Raw genomic sequence first — 20,113 nt, forward strand, 5'->3', positions numbered from 1 at the left:
TATTACTCCCTACTGGGGATTTTATCAGCCTAAAACAGCACCTAAAATATTACTCCCTACTGGGGATTTTATCAGCCTAAAACAGCACCTAAAATATTACTCCCTACTGGGGATTTTATCAGCCTAAAACAGCACCTAAAATATTACTCCCTACTGGGGATTTTATCAGCCTAAAACAGCACCTAAAATATTACTCCCTACTGGGGATTTTATCAGCCTAAAACAGCACCTAAAATATTACTCCCTACTGGGGATTCTATCAGCCTAAAACAGCACCTAAAATCATATTATTTAACATACAGTATATCAATAAATAGACTATCAACATTCGGGACATTCCACCAGGGTCATAGAAATTATTACAAGTGTTGGTGTTCTATCTGCCAAAAACGTGTTGGAGGTGTGTATGAGAAAAGGTCAGATCAAATCAAATGTATTTATAAAGCCCTTTTTACAATCAGCCGAAGTCACAAAGTGCTGTACAGAAACCCAGCCTAAAACCCCAAACAGCAAGCAATGCAGATGTACTGTTTTGTAACAGAATGACTGCACCAACAGCACAAACCTTCATTCTGTTATCAAACTTTGCATCTGCCTTGTTGTTCAAGTAAATGTGTTCTTGTGAAATGTTTCATGGACATTGTTAAATGTAGTCCTTGTGCATAGAGGTATATGATTTGTTTAAATTTGACATCATTGATGCGTGTTTGACATCCAGATTTTTCGCTTTAAAATGTGTCTAAGCAACACTCTTACCCTGGAATTGCCACCCTCTCTCTCTCTGCTTGACTTGAGTTCAAGTCCTCCAGCTTTCACATCTCTCCCTCTCAACAGCCTTCTGTCCTACCAGCTCACACCTGCTTATCTCAATGGAGCCAACACCAGCCTGAACTTGGAATCCAACAGCAATGCAGTAGGCCTGTTTTTTTAATGCTGGGAATGAACTCCAGGTGAACTTGGAATAGAATTATAATCTTATTTTGAACTTTAAATTACCTTGGAATACATAGAATTATAATCTTATGTTGAACTTAAATAGTATTGGAATAGATAGAATTAGAATATAAACTTGAATGTATATTTTGTAGGCCTACTTGAAATCATCCTGTTAAACATCGAATTACAATGCTGGAATATGTATTTTATCCCCTTTTAAGTATCTGTCACAAGGTCCCTCTAATGCCCTGAGAAGGTGGGGGGGGCTCTCCGTTTTATAATACGTACAGTCTTCGTTTCTCTCACATTGGTCAAATTTAAGAAATGAATTAGTCCTAAAAGATTGGATCCAAACTAAACTGTATGAATAACATCCTTTGTGTTAGAATGCCAGTTTGAGACAGATCTATTCATGTGGTTGATAGTGGCAGCAGCATGTAATAATATTCAGAGGTAGAGATAGCGGTTCCTCGACTCCACTGCCTCGCTCGCTGCTCCGGTGTTATTTGGGGGGCGTGGTGGTGATACAAAAACAACAGTTGATGGCGGCGGATTGTTTAATAAACCGTAATTTGAACACTGTCTTAAAACCACCCGTTACAATTAAAACACCACTTATGTGTAGGCCGAACGACCGGTCAATGTTTCGCCAACACGTCTAACGCTCTCCCAGAGCGTAATGCTGATCTTACAGTTGTTTGTTTATACAACCACGACAATTTGTTCCGCTCTGGTTGATCAATTGTATTTCCCGTTTGAATTGAACTAAAACGTGTGTTTGTAAAATGTGCAATAATGTTTCCAATCGTGGCTTGAAATCAGTGGACCGCTATGTAACAGCTTGCAGAAGAACGCTCGATACTTTAACATTCGACCGAGCATTTTCTATGCAGGTTCAAGAGCGGGTAAATCCGCAGCCATTAGCCAAACAAGCGAGAAGAACAGCGAAACTCGGACAAAAACCTTAGCATTTCACCGTAAAAATGTCTTTAGATGTACAATCGTGCCTACAATTAGAAATGTAAACGGTCCTTTCCAAAATAACGCCAAAACTATTTGGAATAAGATGCGATAACAGACGCAGTCGTGGACTGGACACATTGTCACACTGTCGGCCCCACATGCTTCATAGTCCTGAAGAGCGACAGCCACTAGCACTGAAAAGCTACGTGGTTAATGGACACTGACGTCTTTCTATGGACAATAACATGTAGTAACACTTTCTATTCATGTAACGTTATATCCAGCCAATCGTTTTGTGCGTAAAATTGCGCATAGATATAAAATACCTTTTTGTACCAACTTCATCTCCCCGTTCTCCTTCTTCATTACAGTAGTGACGTTACTCAGACTGCTGCTAATATTTCCAGGAGTACCAGGGACTGGTTTATGTTTCTTCTTTTCCTTGAAATCCTTCTCTTTCTCTCGTTTTTCCTTGGGCTTTTGGATGGTGGTTTGGTATGGGAGGCGAGGAAAGCGCTCTGCTTGAACACTGTGTGAATGGGAGGCTGGAGGGGCGCCGAGGGGTTGCTGCTCGCCTTGACGGGGCTGAAGGTCCATGTTATCGGGTTGCCTGAACTCTGCTTCTGGTGCTGCTTCTCCACTGCGCCGCCACCTCCTTCCCCATTTAGTTTATTAGGTTTAAGGCTCTTCTCATCGTTTCGGACTCGCTTGGGCGGCGGCGGGTGAATGTCCCGGGAAGACTGCGGCCGGGTGTCCGACGCTAGTTTCGGTTCTCTAGATTTGGCGAGCGGGCTTTTGGTCGCTGCACCAAAGTGAATGAAGCTCAGTGACTCCGCCATCTTGGGGATTTCTGTATTTACTCTCCCGACCGCTGTTTGTGCTAGGCAGGCAGGGGCGGAGTCTGGTGGCTAACTGACAGGCAGGCCGGGTTGGAGGTGGGGTCTGGACTAAGTATACGGATTGGTGCGAGGAGAAATAGGACACATTACGCGGGAAACATACCGCAGAACAGCCTTAACTCTGTTGTGGAGGGTGTATAAGCCTATCTTATTATTTACAACAGATTATTACACACATATGCCCTCGGCTTCATAACATTACATTAGCCAACCTAAGGTAATATATTTATATACACATCTGTTTATAGGGACCCCTTTATTAGTGTCTGTTGATTTAACACCCAAAATAAATATATTATAAGCTCCTCTAAACTCTATTAAAACATATATTAAAACTGAGGAGGATCAGTTTAATAAATTAATAGCCCATTAGGCCTTCACACTCAATGTGCCAAGTTTTGTGCACTGTGCAAGGAAAGTGTTCTGGTACTTGCGCTTGATCCTTCCGACATCGTGGGACCATCTGGTCCTTTGACCTGCGGCAGGTAGTCTAGGGTTAAGAGCGTTGGGACAGTAACCAAAAGGTTGTGTATGTGTGTGACCCAGCCTGGGTGGATGGCAAATGGCCTGGGCAGAGAGAGAGAGCAGAGCACCACCTCAACCCTGGCTGGCCCTGGGGCTTAACTCTGGCTGACACACTTCTCACTGGTGCACTCATGTGGAGAGAGATGGACAGGGGCACTAGCAGTTCTGGGGAGGGGAGGGGGGGGCAGTGCCCCTGTGACAACAATTTTGGACCCCCTTGTGGCCCCCCAAAATATGGAGTATGAAATAATTTTTACATAACAAATTTTTGCTATCATAATGCATCTGCATTATGAACATGGTCTTTTGCCTGCTAATGCCTGCAATGCAGTGAAGAAAACGATATGACAACAATAACGTCTAATGTAACTGGCCCCTCTAACAGTACAACTGGCCCCAGCTTGGCCCCCCAGTTGAAATGGCCTAAAACCGCCACTGGACAGGAGTGGCTATCTGGTAGTGAACTCACTGAGACAGAAAGCCGTGCTCCTATAGGCCGAGCCAGACCTATTCACTGAGGTGAACTTCCAATAAGATCAAAGATATAAAACAGTACATCCTTAGTTGGATAAACCTGCAACTTGGGCTCTGAACAACCTTACCTTCTGCTCAGTCTTTTATTTAACAGTTCAAGTCCCATTGCGGTCAGAAGACCTCTTTCCTAAGGGAGATCTGACTGCATTTTCCATTACAAAAAATCCAGGCTGTTACAGCCATAGATACCGTTTTAGTAGGCTACTGTGCACAACCACCAGCTGTCTCTGTGTGAATGCTGTAATGTGGGGGTTTATAAATGCTTTTATCCATTGACAAACCCCAGGTGATGATTGAAGGTCTATTTAGTGCTGCTGGCCACTACACAGGCTCACCTGCTGTCTGCCGTTTACAGGTGCCAACTGTTCACAGATAGGGAGGAAAATTGCTGTTTGACAATTCTCTCTGGATGTGTTCATTGCTGAGTATTTCTCTGTAAATGCTCTCAGAGCAAATTATGAGTAACATTTTTTTAACCTTGATTTATCCAGGTTAGTCTTTATTGTGATTAACATATGTTTTATAAAGAGACCTAGATGGCCCCAATGCTACATGCAATTACAATGTTAGGAAGTATACACGGATAGGATGTTGTTCAGTGACCTTACTGGAAGATCAAGGACATGTGCGCATCATGAAACCTTTCATGGTCATACTACATCGTTATTGCAAAGTTTTAAAGTATCTACTGTGTGAAATGCCGACATTTGAGAGATCTTGTTCAGTGACCTTATTGGATGATCAAGGACAGGTTTTCACCATGGTTACATGGTCAACCATAGATGAACTAATCAGCCCCATGCAGTTTTGCTGAAGCACTTTATTTTCTCATGAGATCTGACAGGAAACCAGAGAGTTTGCTCAATACTCATTGTGAAAACAGTGCAGTCTTCCCCCTTGCCCCTCAGAGCAACTGACAGATAGTGAGATGACAGTCCAGAACAGCAAGCCACGCATTAGTATGATATAATCCCCTTTGTGCTTTATGTCTGTCCGTGGCGTGCTTTAGCAATCTAAAAACAGCCTACAATAGAATATCTCAGTCCCTTCGCAATTACTTCAAGGTAAACCAAGACCTGCTATGCCACTGATGCTGAATAAAAATGCCATTGCATTATTCCCCTTTTCTGGTGACACTAACACCAGTTCAACCACAGAGCGAGAGAACATAGAACATTGAAACAGACTAATAGAATACTCTGAGATAATACCGGCCCACCGTGTTCTGAATCACTTCTCATCAGTCAGCTTCTCTGAAATCATGTGTGAGTGCAGTCAGTGGCAGTCAAGACATCGCTGCATCGGTTCATTGCAGTATATATACACAGGATACACTGATCACAGAGATATGCGGCCTAGAGTTCAGTATGTCAGTGAGAAATATGTCTGTGTGGTTTATGTTCTGTTTAAGACGTAAGAGTTCCAGAACTAGAGTTCAAACTGAAGCGGAGCAGCGCAGACAGGCTGTGTGGCAGCCAGGCACTGAAGTAGACAGAAGTGGATGCTGTTACGGCCAGTCACGTCTGCAACATCCGTCTTTTCTTTGGAAACAGAAACACTACCCTGACATTAAATATGAATCCATCTTCATTTCCCAAGCAACACCATGAACATAGGCTACATACAACACAGCTGCTTGGACCATGTTACCACCGCCAGTCATAAGAAGTGTATTGGAACAAACCTAGGCTACTGCATATAGCTAGCTATATGATGGTATCAAGCTGAGGTTAATCAATACATGCAAACTGATATTTTGATTAGCTAGGTAGCTAACAAGCTAAAGATACTGTAATGTATACTGTGTGTGTGTGTGTGTCATTAAGCCACAAAGCACTTCCCAACTGTACTCTCCCGTTATTCTCTCCAGATCATTGAAGGATGCACCACTACTGCTAGGCACACTTATTCATAAATCAATGCCTTTAAAATTGGTGTTTGCACAGCTCCGCTTTCTCAATAATTATCTGAGAGACTAGTCCAGGACCTGAGCCAGATATGAAGCGAAGAAGAGTGTTGGCCAGTACACAATTCATTCCAGTTGTAGATCTTTATTCATTAAACTGAGCTTCCTCAATGGGACCAGTAGCTTCGGATTTGAAACGTGTAAACAATGTAATGTTATTGGAACATGTGAGCCCAATACATTCCAGAAATCTGCCCCCGATAGAAGTGTGTGTTGGTGTCAGTGTGACATGCCTCATCAATAACTCCCCCACCTGCAGTCACAGGGAGGAAATGAGTGTCAAACACATGAGGAAACCCCCAGGTGTGTGGGAACTCATTTCATCAAACACATACTAAAACCCTTCCAATTGAAGTGTGTGTCATGCATCATATGTGCCAACCTACAGTGAGAAAATGTGTCACATTAGAACAGATGAAGGATAAACCCCAGGCCTAAGTGGACCTTAGATGGAACCGTGTGTGTGTGTGTGTGCGTGGAAAACCCCAGGTTGATGAGAACTCCCGCCTTGCTCACTTCCTGCTAAGTCCCAAGACAGTGCAATGTACTCATCCCTCTGAACACCTACAGCATGATCTCACACACACACACACACACACACACACACACACAGAGAATCCCCACCCACCCACACACACACACAGGAAGCCCCACACACACACACAGGAAGCCCCAGCGCTACTCCCCCAGCCCCTCTAGAGACTCTTTAAAACACGGTGTAGGAAAACAAGGAAGCATGTTCTACTTGATGTCTTTAGTCTTTACTGACGGGTCCATTGATTTCTGCAACATACAAACAGGTCTGTGTTGTGTGGGAGGAGGGGTGTTTCTTAGAGAGGCCTGTGTCCCAAAATGGTACCATGTTCCCTATATAGTGCACTACTTTTGACCAGAGTCCCCATAGGGCCCTATTCCCTACATAGTGCACTACTTTTGACTCGAGACTGGTCTGGTCAAAAGTAGTGGACTATATAAGGAATAGGGTTCCATTTGGGATGCAAGCAGTTTTCAAGAGGAGTGGACCAACCAACACGGCTGAGCACGTCGCTACACGTGCTGCAGCTGCTGATGATGGGAGAAGGGGGGCAGCACTCTCCAAAAGGCACAGGCGGGCTCCAAAACAAATGCTAGTGGTAGCAGTTAGGGTCCAAGGGAATTCAACTCCAGGCCTGGAACACCAAAGTACTCCTGGTTTAGTTAATTGATTGATTGAATCATGTCTCTGATTGGCCAGAGAGTCTAATCATCTGGTGATGTCATCACCAGGTATTAATTAGTCTGATTAGAAGGAGCGAGAGAGAAAGAAATCCAGGAGTCTTGAAGTCCTCCCAGACTGGAGTGGACTATCCCTGGTGTAGGGCAGAAACTGAAGAGAGGAGAAACGGCATATACAAAAATATCCTCTAGAATAGAATTTACAAAAAGAGCATTATCATCACACAATCTTGAGCCCGTTTGCCATCTCAGCAAGAGGACGGCGCTATGCCAGGTCCAGCTGATCCAAAACCGTTAAACATCATTAGAACAAAACCCTGCATTATTTGCTAGAACAAGAGGACAAATCATTTACAGTTGGAGGAACATTGGGGAGAGGGAGGGGTGTCATGGACAGATTTGTTACATCTTCTGTTAATAAGAATATTTAGAGATAGCACATTAAATATTATATACCTAGTTGCCCTGTACATTTATAAAACAATGCATATATAGCTATCGAGAAGTTAGCAAAGAAATGAAAATGAAAGTAAATAATATAACAGTAGTCCTCTGTCCCTAGTGATACATGTCTTCTTCTGTCATGGCATAATACAAGTCTAAAAGTACAGAAGATAAGAAAGTCAAGTATTTTTCTGGAATAGAAAACCAAACAAAAAGATGAATCAGGATCCAATGTGACGGATTGTTTCGGACTAAGAGTCAAATCCTAACTTGCATTTAAGACAAATTCTCTCCCATTCACATCCTCATGACTAAGTGAAAATTCAACTTAAGTGGAAGTTAGGATTTGCCCCCAAAGGGAATAAGGCAGGTTTGTATGGTCCCAGCAGAGAAGGAGATAAGATAATTGTACATCCCAAATGACACACTATTCCCTAAGTAGTGCACTACTTTTGACCAGAGCCCATGGTCCCTGGTCAAAAGTAGTGCACTATATATGGAATGGAGTTCCATTTGGGAAACACATAATAGCACCAGCACACAGAGAGCCCCTGGCAACTGGCACAAGTACAGCAGAAAGGTGTACCGTTGCATCCTGGGTAGATTATCTAAATTGCTTTGCAGATTGTGTTTTAGGCTTTGTCTCAAATGGCACCCTGTTACCTATATGTACAAGACTCTGGCCAAATATACAGTGCACTATATAGGGAATAGGGTGCCATTTCACATCTGCCCTATTAGTTAGGAAAAGATGGCAGTGTCCAAGGATGGGACAGCACCCAGTCATCTACTTCAAACACAGTGGCACTTGAAAGAGACAAGGTGAGGATCAAGGAGGATTTGGAGGGTGGAGGAGGACAGTGAAGGGGTCGTTGGCTATAGGTAGAAGCCATGATCATGTCCACTGTGTAGGGGGGGTCCCTGGGGCCTTTGGGTTGTGTGCAGCGGTTACCGTATCCTGGAAGACAAGAGAAGAACAGTGATATGATTAAAGCGTTTGGGAGTTTCAGGCCACGTCACCTGAACAGGAAAAATTCTGGTTCTTGGTTGTGGTTATATGTTATGACTAGAAAGCAGAGTTTTCCTGGTCAGGAACAACTCAGGGCCCTAGTTATAGTAAACAACTATAGACACAACATGACCATATTTACTATCACTTTCCCTCCTCCTCCTCTCACCCACCCATCTCTGAGGAAGCCTTGCTCTCTGCTGTGCTGTCTGCTACTGTGGTGTTGGCAGCTGATGTTTCTACTCCTGCTGCATCTGAAATCTTCTTACTCCTCTCTCCTGACGGTTCTAGGACAAACAGACACAGTGTCAGGTTTCCCTGTCACGCAGTAACACACCGTAGCACACACAGAGCTGTTCCTTTAATAAATGCCTACAGTCTTATCATTTCAGGGTCATTTGTGGAACAGTGTATGCCTCCAGCAGACTAACTAGGAAACCTAATAAAACCAAGCAGGTTAAAAGATAAGCTTGGAGAAGTGTCAGATAAATACTACATTGGTAATTAGGTTACACAGACAGACTGCCTCTCTGCTCCCGACTCCAGACCAGACAGACAGACAGAACTCCTTCCAGACCAGACAGACCTCCAGACCAGACAGAGAGATAGATAGACAGACAGACAGACCTCCAGACCAGACAGAGAGAGAGATAGATAGACAGACAGACAGACCAGACAGAGAGAGAGATAGATAGACAGACAGACAGACCTCCAGACCAGACAGAGAGAGAGATAGATAGACAGACCTCCAGACCAGACAGAGAGAGAGAGATCCAGACAGACAGACAGACAGATAGATAGACAGACAGACAGACCAGACAGACAGACAGACAGACAGAGAGAGAGACAGACAGACAGACAGACAGACCTCCAGACCAGACAGAGAGATAGATAGACAGACAGACAGACAGAGACAGACCTCCAGACCAGACAGAGAGAGAGATAGACAGACAGACAGACAGACCTCCAGACCAGACAGAGAGAGAGATAGATAGACAGACCTCCAGACCCGACCGACAGACAGACCTCCAGACCCGACCGACAGACAGACCTCCAGACCCGACCGACAGACAGACCTCCAGACCCGACAGACAGACCTCCAGACGACCGACAGACAGACCTCCAGACCCGACAGACAGACCTCCAGACCCGACAGACAGACCTCCAGACCCGACAGAGAGAGAGATAGATAGACAGACCTCCAGACCAGACAGAGAGAGAGATAGATAGACAGACAGACAGACAGACCTCCAGACCCGACAGACAGACCTCCAGACCCGACAGAGAGAGAGATAGATAGACAGACCTCCAGACCAGACAGAGAGAGAGATAGACAGACAGAGAGACAGACCAGACAGAGAGAGAGATAGACAGACAGAGAGACAGACCTCCAGACCAGACAGACCTCCAGACCAGACAGACCTCCAGACCAGACAGACCTCCAGACCCGACAGAGAGAGAGATAGATAGACAGACCTCCAGACCAGACAGACAGACAGACCTCCAGACCAGACAGAGAGAGAGATAGACAGACAGACCTCCAGACCCGACAGAGGATAGATAGACAGACCTCCAGACCAGACAGAGAGAGAGATAGACAGACAGAGAGACAGACCTCCAGACCAGACAGAGAGAGAGATAGATAGACAGACCTCCAGACCAGACAGAGAGAGAGATAGATAGACAGACAGACAGACAGACCTCCAGACCGACCAGACAGACCTCCAGACCCGACAGACGACCGACAGACAGACCTCCAGACCCGAAGATAGACAGACCTCCAGACCCGACCGAGAGACAGACCTAGACAGACAGAGAGACAGACCTCCAGACCCAGACAGACAGACCTCCAGACCCGACAGAGAGAGAGATAGATAGACAGACCTCCAGACCAGACAGAGAGAGAGATAGACAGACAGAGAGACAGACCTCCAGACCAGACAGAGAGAGAGATAGATAGACAGACCTCCAGACCAGACAGAGAGAGAGATAGACAGACAGACCTCCAGACCCAGAGAGAGATAGATAGACAGACAGACCAGACAGACCTCCAGACCCGACAGAGAGAGAGATAGATAGACAGACCTCCAGACCCGACAGAGAGAGAGATAGATAGACAGACCTCCAGACCAGACAGACCTCCAGACCAGACAGACCTCCAGACCAGACAGACCTCCAGACCAGACCTTTTAGATCATTTAACGACATCAATGATTCATTTCCATGGAGATCTGTGCAGAACAGAGTGATGTTTTACAGCCAAACCCCTGCTCTCTCCTAATCACCCATCTGAACATCAAACAGCAGAACAGAGTGATGTTTTACAGCCAAACCCCTGCTCTCTCCTAATCACCCATCTGAACATCAAACAGCAGAACAGAGTGATGTTTTACAGCCAAACCCCTGCTCTCTCCTAATCACCCATCTGAACATCAAACAGCAGAACAGAGTGATGTTTTACAGCCAAACCCCTGCTCTCTCCTAATCACCCATCTGAGAGGGAGGGACAAAACCACATCCGAGACTGACTGAGGCCCAAATCGCACTCTATCCCCTTCATAGTGAGGCCCAAACTGCACTCTATCCCCTTCATAGTGCACTACTTTGGACCAGGGCCCATGCACTATATAGGGAATAGGGTGTCATTTGGGATGCATATTAGGGCTTATGTTGGGCAATGAGATTTCCCCCCCCTCATGCCATCAGAGGCAGCATGGGCAGCCAATCATTTAGCCTAAACACTGAAGTGATGAGTCACCTACCTCTCTCTGCTACCTGTGCCTGTGTACTCCTCTGCTCCTGTGGAAAGAGAGAGGACACAGATTAATAACAGGGCTGAAGAAGAGTTGATGAGAGACGGACGGCGTATCTCAACGGATCATATAAAGTAGCCTAAAGCAGTTGTTCCTGCCTAGTACTACCACAACTCAATCAACACATCATCAAGCCCTTAATGACTTGAATCAGGTCTGCTAGTACTGGGCTGGAACAAAACCCTGCACACCCCGTGGGTCCCCAGAAGCAGGACTGGAGAACAGAAGTCTAGAGGTTGTTTCTATGAAGATGGTGATAATGGTGTTTACCTGAGGAAAACCTTTTCCTGACTGGTCCTCTGAGATAGTCCAGTCTGATGATCCTGGTGCCTTCAACTCTGATGGGTCTGGAGATGCACAGAGAGAGAGAGAGAAAGAGGGAGAAAGTAAAAGACGAGAGAGAGAGACTTCCATAGAGAGACACCATAAGTCTATATATTTGGTAGCCTTAGGTGCCAGGTTTCTAGGCTGCGGACACAAGAGCATGTCTGGCCATGACACATCCCTTTTCAACCGTCTTTATGTACCACTGACCTCCTCATTCATTCCATTGTAGCTGTAACTGTTCTTACATGCTGGAGGTCATTTAAGCGCCAATTACGACTGTTCCGTTGATCAACCTCTGTCTCCTCAGCTCTTAATGTTGACCCTGCCCTTCCTGTCTTCATTGTGTGTTTAACACTAGTGGGAAACGCAACACTAGTGGGAAACGCAACACTAGTTGGGAAACGCAACACTAGTTGGGAAACGCAACACTAGTTGGGAAACGCAACACTAGTTGGGAAACGCAACACTAGTTGGGAAACGCAACACTAGTTGGGAAACGCAACACTAGTTGGGAAACGCAACACTAGTTGGGAAACGCAACACTAGTTGGGAAACGCAACACTAGTTGGGAAACGCAACACTAGTTGGGAAACGCAACACTAGTTGGGAAACGCAACACTAGTGGGAAACGCAACACTAGTTGGGAAACGCAACACTAGTTGGGAAACGCAACACTAGTTGGGAAACGCAACACTAGTTGGGAAACGCAACACTAGTGGGAAACGCAACACTAGTTGGGAAACGCAACACTAGTTGGGAAACGCAACACTAGTTGGGAAACGCAACACTAGTGGGAAACGCAACACTAGTTGGGAAACGCAACACTAGTGGGAAACGCAACACTAGTTGGGAAACGCAACACTAGTTGGGAAACGCAACACTAGTTGGGAAACGCAACACTAGTTGGGAAACGCAACACTAGTTGGGAAACGCAACACTAGTTGGGAAACGCAACACTAGTTGGGAAACGCAACACTAGTTGGGAAACGCAACACTAGTTGGGAAACGCAACACTAGTGGGAAACGCAACACTAGTTGGGAAACGCAACACTAGTTGGGAAACGCAACACTAGTTGGGAAACGCAACACTAGTTGGGAAACGCAACACTAGTTGGGAAACGCAACACTAGTTGGGAAACGCAACACTAGTGGGAAACGCAACACTAGTTGGGAAACGCAACACTAGTTGGGAAACGCAACACTAGTTGGGAAACGCAACACTAGTGGGAAACGCAACACTAGTTGGGAAACGCAACACTAGTTGGGAAACGCAACACTAGTTGGGAAACGCAACACTAGTGGGAAACGCAACACTAGTGGGAAACGCAACACTAGTTGGGAAACGCAACACTAGTTGGGAAACGCAACACTAGTTGGGAAACGCAACACTAGTGGGAAACGCAACACTAGTGGGAAACGCAACACTAGTTGGGAAACGCAACACTAGTTGGGAAACGCAACACTAGTTGGGAAACGCAACACTAGTTGGGAAACGCAACACTAGTGGGAAACGCAACACTAGTTGGGAAACGCAACACTAGTTGGGAAACGCAACACTAGTTGGGAAACGCAACACTAGTGGGAAACGCAACACTAGTTGGGAAACGCAACACTAGTTGGGAAACGCAACACTAGTGGGAAACGCAACACTAGTTGGGAAACGCAACACTAGTGGGAAACGCAACACTAGTTGGGAAACGCAACACTAGTTGGGAAACGCAACACTAGTGGGAAACGCAACACTAGTTGGGAAACGCAACACTAGTGGGAAACGCAACACTAGTGGGAAACGCAACACTAGTTGGGAAACGCAACACTAGTTGGGAAACGCAACACTAGTTGGGAAACGCAACACTAGTGGGAAACGCAACACTAGTTGGGAAACGCAACACTAGTTGGGAAACGCAACACTAGTTGGGAAACGCAACACTAGTTGGGAAACGCAACACTAGTGGGAAACGCAACACTAGTTGGGAAACGCAACACTAGTTGGGAAACGCAACACTAGTTGGGAAACGCAACACTAGTTGGGAAACGCAACACTAGTTGGGAAACGCAACACTAGTTGGGAAACGCAACACTAGTTGGGAAACGCAACACTAGTTGGGAAACGCAACACTAGTTGGGAAACGCAACACTAGTTGGGAAACGCAACACTAGTTGGGAAACGCAACACTAGTTGGGAAACGCAACACTAGTTGGGAAACGCAACACTAGTTGGGAAACGCAACACTAGTGGGAAACGCAACACCAGTGGGAAACGCAACACTAGTTGGGAAACGCAACACTAGTGGGAAACGCAACACTAGTTGGGAAACGCAACACTAGTGGGAAACGCAACACTAGTTGGGAAACGCAACACTAGTTGGGAAACGCAACACTAGTGGGAAACGCAACACTAGTGGGAAACGCAACACTAGTTGGGAAACGCAACACTAGTTGGGAAACGCAACACTAGTTGGGAAACGCAACACTAGTGGGAAACGCAACACTAGTGGGAAACGCAACACTAGTTGGGAAACGCAACACTAGTTGGGAAACGCAACACTAGTGGGAAACGCAACACTAGTGGGAAACGCAACACTAGTTGGGAAACGCAACACTAGTTGGGAAACGCAACACTAGTTGGGAAACGCAACACTAGTGGGAAACGCAACACTAGTGGGAAACGCAACACTAGTTGGGAAACGCAACACTAGTTGGGAAACGCAACACTAGTTGGGAAACGCAACACTAGTGGGAAACGCAACACTAGTTGGGAAACGCAACACTAGTTGGGAAACGCAACACTAGTTGGGAAACGCAACACTAGTGGGAAACGCAACACTAGTTGGGAAACGCAACACTAGTTGGGAAACGCAACACTAGTTGGGAAACGCAACACTAGTGGGAAACGCAACACTAGTTGGGAAACGCAACACTAGTTGGGAAACGCAACACTAGTTGGGAAACGCAACACTAGTGGGAAACGCAACACTAGTTGGGAAACGCAACACTAGTTGGGAAACGCAACACTAGTTGGGAAACGCAACACTAGTGGGAAACGCAACACTAGTTGGGAAACGCAACACTAGTTGGGAAACGCAACACTAGTTGGGAAACGCAACACTAGTTGGGAAACGCAACACTAGTTGGGAAACGCAACACTAGTTGGGAAACGCAACACTAGTGGGAAACGCAACACTAGTTGGGAAACGCAACACTAGTTGGGAAACGCAACACTAGTGGGAAACGCAACACTAGTTGGGAAACGCAACACTAGTTGGGAAACGCAACACTAGTTGGGAAACGCAACACTAGTTGGGAAACGCAACACTAGTGGGAAACGCAACACTAGTTGGGAAACGCAACACTAGTTGGGAAACGCAACACTAGTTGGGAAACGCAACACTAGTTGGGAAACGCAACACTAGTGGGAAACGCAACACTAGTTGGGAAACGCAACACTAGTTGGGAAACGCAACACTAGTTGGGAAACGCAACACTAGTTGGGAAACGCAACACTAGTTGGGAAACGCAACACTAGTTGGGAAACGCAACACTAGTTGGGAAACGCAACACTAGTGGGAAACGCAACACTAGTTGGGAAACGCAACACTAGTTGGGAAACGCAACACTAGTGGGAAACGCAACACTAGTTGGGAAACGCAACACTAGTGGGAAACGCAACACTAGTGGGAAACGCAACACTAGTTGGGAAACGCAACACTAGTGGGAAACGCAACACTAGTTGGGAAACGCAACACTAGTTGGGAAACGCAACACTAGTGGGAAACGCAACACTAGTTGGGAAACGCAACACTAGTGGGAAACGCAACACCAGTGGGAAACGCAACACTAGTTGGGAAACGCAACACTAGTTGGGAAACGCAACACTAGTTGGGAAACGCAACACTAGTTGGGAAACGCAACACTAGTTGGGAAACGCAACACTAGTTGGGAAACGCAACACTAGTTGGGAAACGCAACACTAGTTGGGAAACGCAACACTAGTTGGGAAACGCAACACTAGTGGGAAACGCAACACTAGTTGGGAAACGCAACACTAGTTGGGAAACGCAACACTAGTGGGAAACGCAACACTAGTTGGGAAACGCAACACTAGTGGGAAACGCAACACTAGTTGGGAAACGCAACACTAGTGGGAAACGCAACACTAGTTGGGAAACGCAACACTAGTGGGAAACGCAACACTAGTGGGAAACGCAACACTAGTTGGGAAACGCAACACTAGTTGGGAAACGCAACACTAGTGGGAAACGCAACACTAGTGGGAAACGCAACACTAGTTGGGAAACGCAACACTAGTTGGGAAACGCAACACTAGTTGGGAAACGCAACACTAGTTGGGAAACGCAACACTAGTTGGGAAACGCAACACTAGTTGGGAAACGCAACACTAGTGGGAAACGCAACACTAGTTGGGAAACGCAACACTAGTGGGAAACGCAACACTAGTGGGAAACGCAACACTAGTGGGAAACGCAACACTAGTTGGGAAACGCAACACTAGTTGGGAAACGCAACACTAGTGGGAAACGCAACACTAGTGGGAAACGCAACACTAGTGGGAAACGCAACACTAGTTGGGAAACGCAACACTAGTTGGGAAACGCAACACTAGTTGGGAAACGCAACACTAGTGGGAAATGCAACACCAGTGGGAAACGCAACACTAGTGGGAAACGCAACACTAGTTGGGAAACGCAACACTAGTTGGGAAACGCAACACTAGTTGGGAAACGCAACACTAGTTGGGAAACGCAACACTAGTTGGGAAACGCAACACTAGTTGGAAACGCAACACTAGTTGGGAAACGCAACACTAGTTGGGAAACGCAACACTAGTGGGAAACGCAACACTAGTTGGGAAACGCAACACTAGTGGGAAACGCAACACTAGTGGGAAACGCAACACTAGTGGGAAACGCAACACCAGTGGGAAACGCAACACTAGTTGGGAAACGCAACACTAGTTGGGAAACGCAACACTAGTGGGAAACGCAACACTAGTTGGGAAACGCAACACTAGTTGGGAAACGCAACACTAGTTGGGAAACGCAACACTAGTTGGGAAACGCAACACTAGTTGGGAAACGCAACACTAGTTGGGAAACGCAACACTAGTTGGGAAACGCAACACTAGTGGGAAACGCAACACTAGTTGGGAAACGCAACACTAGTTGGGAAACGCAACACTAGTGGGAAACGCAACACTAGTTGGGAAACGCAACACTAGTTGGGAAACGCAACACTAGTTGGGAAACGCAACACTAGTTGGAAACGCAACACTAGTTGGGAAACGCAACACTAGTTGGGAAACGCAACACTAGTTGGGAAACGCAACACTAGTGGGAAACGTATATATGCGGTCTTGTGATCTTTTTATATTCTAGTATTTTACTTAGTATTATTATTAATATTAGTTGTTCTATTAAAACTTCTTTGACATGCATGTTGTAGTTTGGAGCTGAAGAATTTCACTGTACCCTGTGCACGTTACTAAAACTGTCATTTGATAAATGTCACGAACACACAATCTAATGAGAGCATGTTAACTCCAGGGAATGCTAACTCTGCCCTCCATCCCTGTCTCCCTCCATCCATTCATCACTACCTCCCTCCATCCCTACCTCCCTCCATCCCTTCATCCCTACCTCCCTCCATCCCTGTCTCCCTCCATCCATTCATCACTACCTCCCTCCATCCCTACCTCCCTCCATCCCTGTCTCCCTCCATCCATTCATCACTACCTCCCTCCATCCCTGTCTCCCTCCATCCATTCATCACTACCTCCCTCCATCCCTACCTCCCTCCATCCCTGTCTCGCTCCATCCATTCATCACTACCTCCCTCCATCCCTGTCTCGCTCCATCCATTCATCACTACCTCCCTCCATCCCTGTCTCGCTCACTCCATCCATTCATCACTACCTCCCTCCATCCCTGTCTCGCTCGCTCCATCCATTCATCACTACCTCCCTCCATCCCTGTCTCGCTCCATCCATTCATCACTACCTCCCTCCATCCCTGTCTCGCTCCATCCATTCATCACTACCTCCCTCCATCCCTGTCTCGCTCCATCCATCCATTCATCACTACCTCCCCTCCATCCCTGTCTCGCTCGCTCCATCCATTCATCACTACCTCCCTCCATCCCTGTCTCGCTCCATCCATTCATCACTACCTCCCTCCATCCCTGTCTCGCTCCATCCATTCATCACTACCTCCCTCCATCCCTGTCTCGCTCCATCCATTCATCACTACCTCCCTCCATCCCTGTCTCGCTCCATCCATTCATCACTACCTCCCTCCCTTCACAGCAGCACAGGGGTACATAACAGTTGAATGAGGGGGATTCAGAGAGGAACCATTAGAGGACAGTGGGGGGTGGGACTCTGGTTTGAGCGGACCAGGGTTATTTGACATAGCCCTGCTGGTACAAAAAGTTCCTTAACCAACTCAGAAGCTAATTTGGAAGTGGCAATATTTGTGCCACCTTGGTAATTGTGGCACCGCATTATCATATGTGTAAACAAACAAAAACAATCTTGCATTGAGAACCAGTCAGTAGCCCTGCTGCCTGTGGTAACAATAACGCAGCTCTCTGGAGGCTATGATGAAAAGTTCTAGTTGGGGAAACGTCCATTACCATTAACCCTCAGAGCTGGACCCAGTTGGACTCTGCTTATAATGATCTCTAGAATGAATTATCTGGCGGTCCTGCAACTTCTGCCCTTGGGCCTAATGACATCACCATAGTATCAATGTCAGTCAGGTACTGCTGCTGGGGAGATCTGAGCTGATCTGTAAAAACTCAGGGCCCTAGTTGTATTTGTAGACCTTTGCTGGGGCCTGAAGTACTTCCTGGTCTGGCCACATGGTGATGAAAACCTCCTGGCCCTATGTACGTCCCTAATAGAAGTTGAGTGGTGTTGGAACAGTAAGGAGATGTTTGGGCAACCTCAAGGCTTTTTTATTTTTATTTAACTGGGCAAGTCCGTTAACAACAAATTCTTATTTACAATGACGGCCTACCCCGTCCAAACCCTAACGACGCTTGGCCAATTCTGCGCCGCCCGATGGGACTCCCAATCACAGCCAGTTGTGATACAGCCTGGAATCGAACCAGGGTCTGTAGTGACGCCTCTAGCACGGAGATGCAGTGCCTTAGACCGCTGAGCCACTCGAGAGCCCCCCCCCCCCCCTTTTGTATGGTGGTGTCCGGCTTACATCTACAGACTGGATATATACTGCAGAGAATCCGAGATGACTTCATTAAAAAGCCCGTAATTTCATTTCCGTGCTCTCTCAACAACAGTCATATCAACAGTAACCTGGAAGAGTTCTGAAGCTGAGATGACTGATTGAGAAGGCAAACCCATCCATGTTCAGGGTCTGCAGAGTTGTTTCTGGCGCCCTCTTGTGTCAGGCCACCACACTGCAGCAGAAGACAGCAGGCAGACCAAGGGGTGGAGCCAGTCCTGGAGGGCTGAAGAATTCCCCGAAGGTGCAGGTTTTTGTTCCAGCCCAGGTCAAAAACACTCAATTCACCTTTTCACAATTTAAATAGGAGACTATGATTAGTTGATCATTTTAAATCAGATGTGTTAACTTACAGTTGGGCTGGAACAAAAGCCTGCAACACAGTGGCTCTCCAGGATGTTGGAAATTGCAGACCCTCGTCTGTAGTCTCATGACGCCAGTCATCTTACTACATCTCACCATTCCTGATGTATGAGACCAAGACTGGGAGATCAAGTTGATCCCTCGTCTCGGACCGTTAAAACACACCTGTGGCCAAAATGAAGGACTCTGGGGTTCTCTCAGGTAGAGGGGGAGGGGGAATCTTCACTCTGGTCACTGTCTGGGTCAGAGGTCAGAGTACAGCAGGGGTTACTACCAGGGGTCAAAGGTCAAATCGACGGCCAATCAACAATCAAGCGAGAAACAGGTACATCTGAAATGATGATTAAGTACACTACTTTTAGCCAGAGCACTAGGTGAAGTAGTGCACTACTTTTAGCCAGAGCACTAGGCGAAGTAGTGCACTACTTTTAGCCAGAGCACTAGGTGAAGTAGTGCACTACTTTTAGCCAGAGCACTAGGCGAAGTAGTGCACTACTTTTAGCCAGAGCACTAGGTGAAGTAGTGCACTACTTTTAGCCAGAGCACTAGGCGAAGTAGTGCACTACTTTTAGCCCAGAGCACTAGGTGAAGTAGTGCACTACTTTTAGCCAGAGCACTAGGTGAAGTAGTGCACTACTTTTAGCCAGAGCACTAGGTGAAGTAGTGCACTACTTTTAGCCAGAGCACTAGGTGAAGTAGTGCACCACTTTTAGCCAGAGCACTAGGTGAAGTAGTGCACCACTTTTAGCCAGAGCACTAGGTGAAGTAGTGCACTACTTTTAGCCAGAGCACTAGGTGAAGTAGTGCACCACTTTTAGCCAGAGCACTAGGTGAAGTAGTGCACCACTTTTAGC

At 46.5% G+C, this 20,113-nt stretch overlaps 2 protein-coding genes across 2 annotated transcripts in view; both read right to left on the minus strand.

Moving 5' to 3' along the window:
* The window catches only part of LOC106609819 (lysine-specific demethylase RSBN1L-like), an 89,104-nt gene extending 86,332 nt beyond the window's left edge, over positions 1–2,772 (minus strand). The window contains 1 exon segment of the mRNA XM_045700273.1: positions 2,226–2,772. Coding sequence (XP_045556229.1) covers positions 2,226–2,496 — 271 coding nt within the window. The 5' untranslated portion in view covers positions 2,497–2,772.
* Positions 2,773–5,892: 3,120 nt separating this feature from the next.
* LOC106598037 (tyrosine-protein phosphatase non-receptor type 12) overlaps positions 5,893–20,113 on the minus strand; it is a 122,092-nt gene continuing 107,871 nt past the window's right edge. Inside the window, exons 15-19 of the mRNA XM_045698674.1 lie at positions 11,575–11,651; positions 11,254–11,290; positions 8,665–8,778; positions 8,234–8,440; positions 5,893–8,130 (exon numbers count right to left, since the gene is read on the minus strand). Coding sequence (XP_045554630.1) covers positions 8,087–8,130; positions 8,234–8,440; positions 8,665–8,778; positions 11,254–11,290; positions 11,575–11,651 — 479 coding nt within the window. The 3' untranslated portion in view covers positions 5,893–8,086. The remainder of the gene's footprint in view (positions 8,131–8,233; positions 8,441–8,664; positions 8,779–11,253; positions 11,291–11,574; positions 11,652–20,113) is intronic.

This window comes from Salmo salar, chromosome ssa17 (assembly GCF_905237065.1).
Source record: "Salmo salar chromosome ssa17, Ssal_v3.1, whole genome shotgun sequence".
NCBI classification, from domain to species: domain Eukaryota; kingdom Metazoa; phylum Chordata; class Actinopteri; order Salmoniformes; family Salmonidae; genus Salmo; species Salmo salar.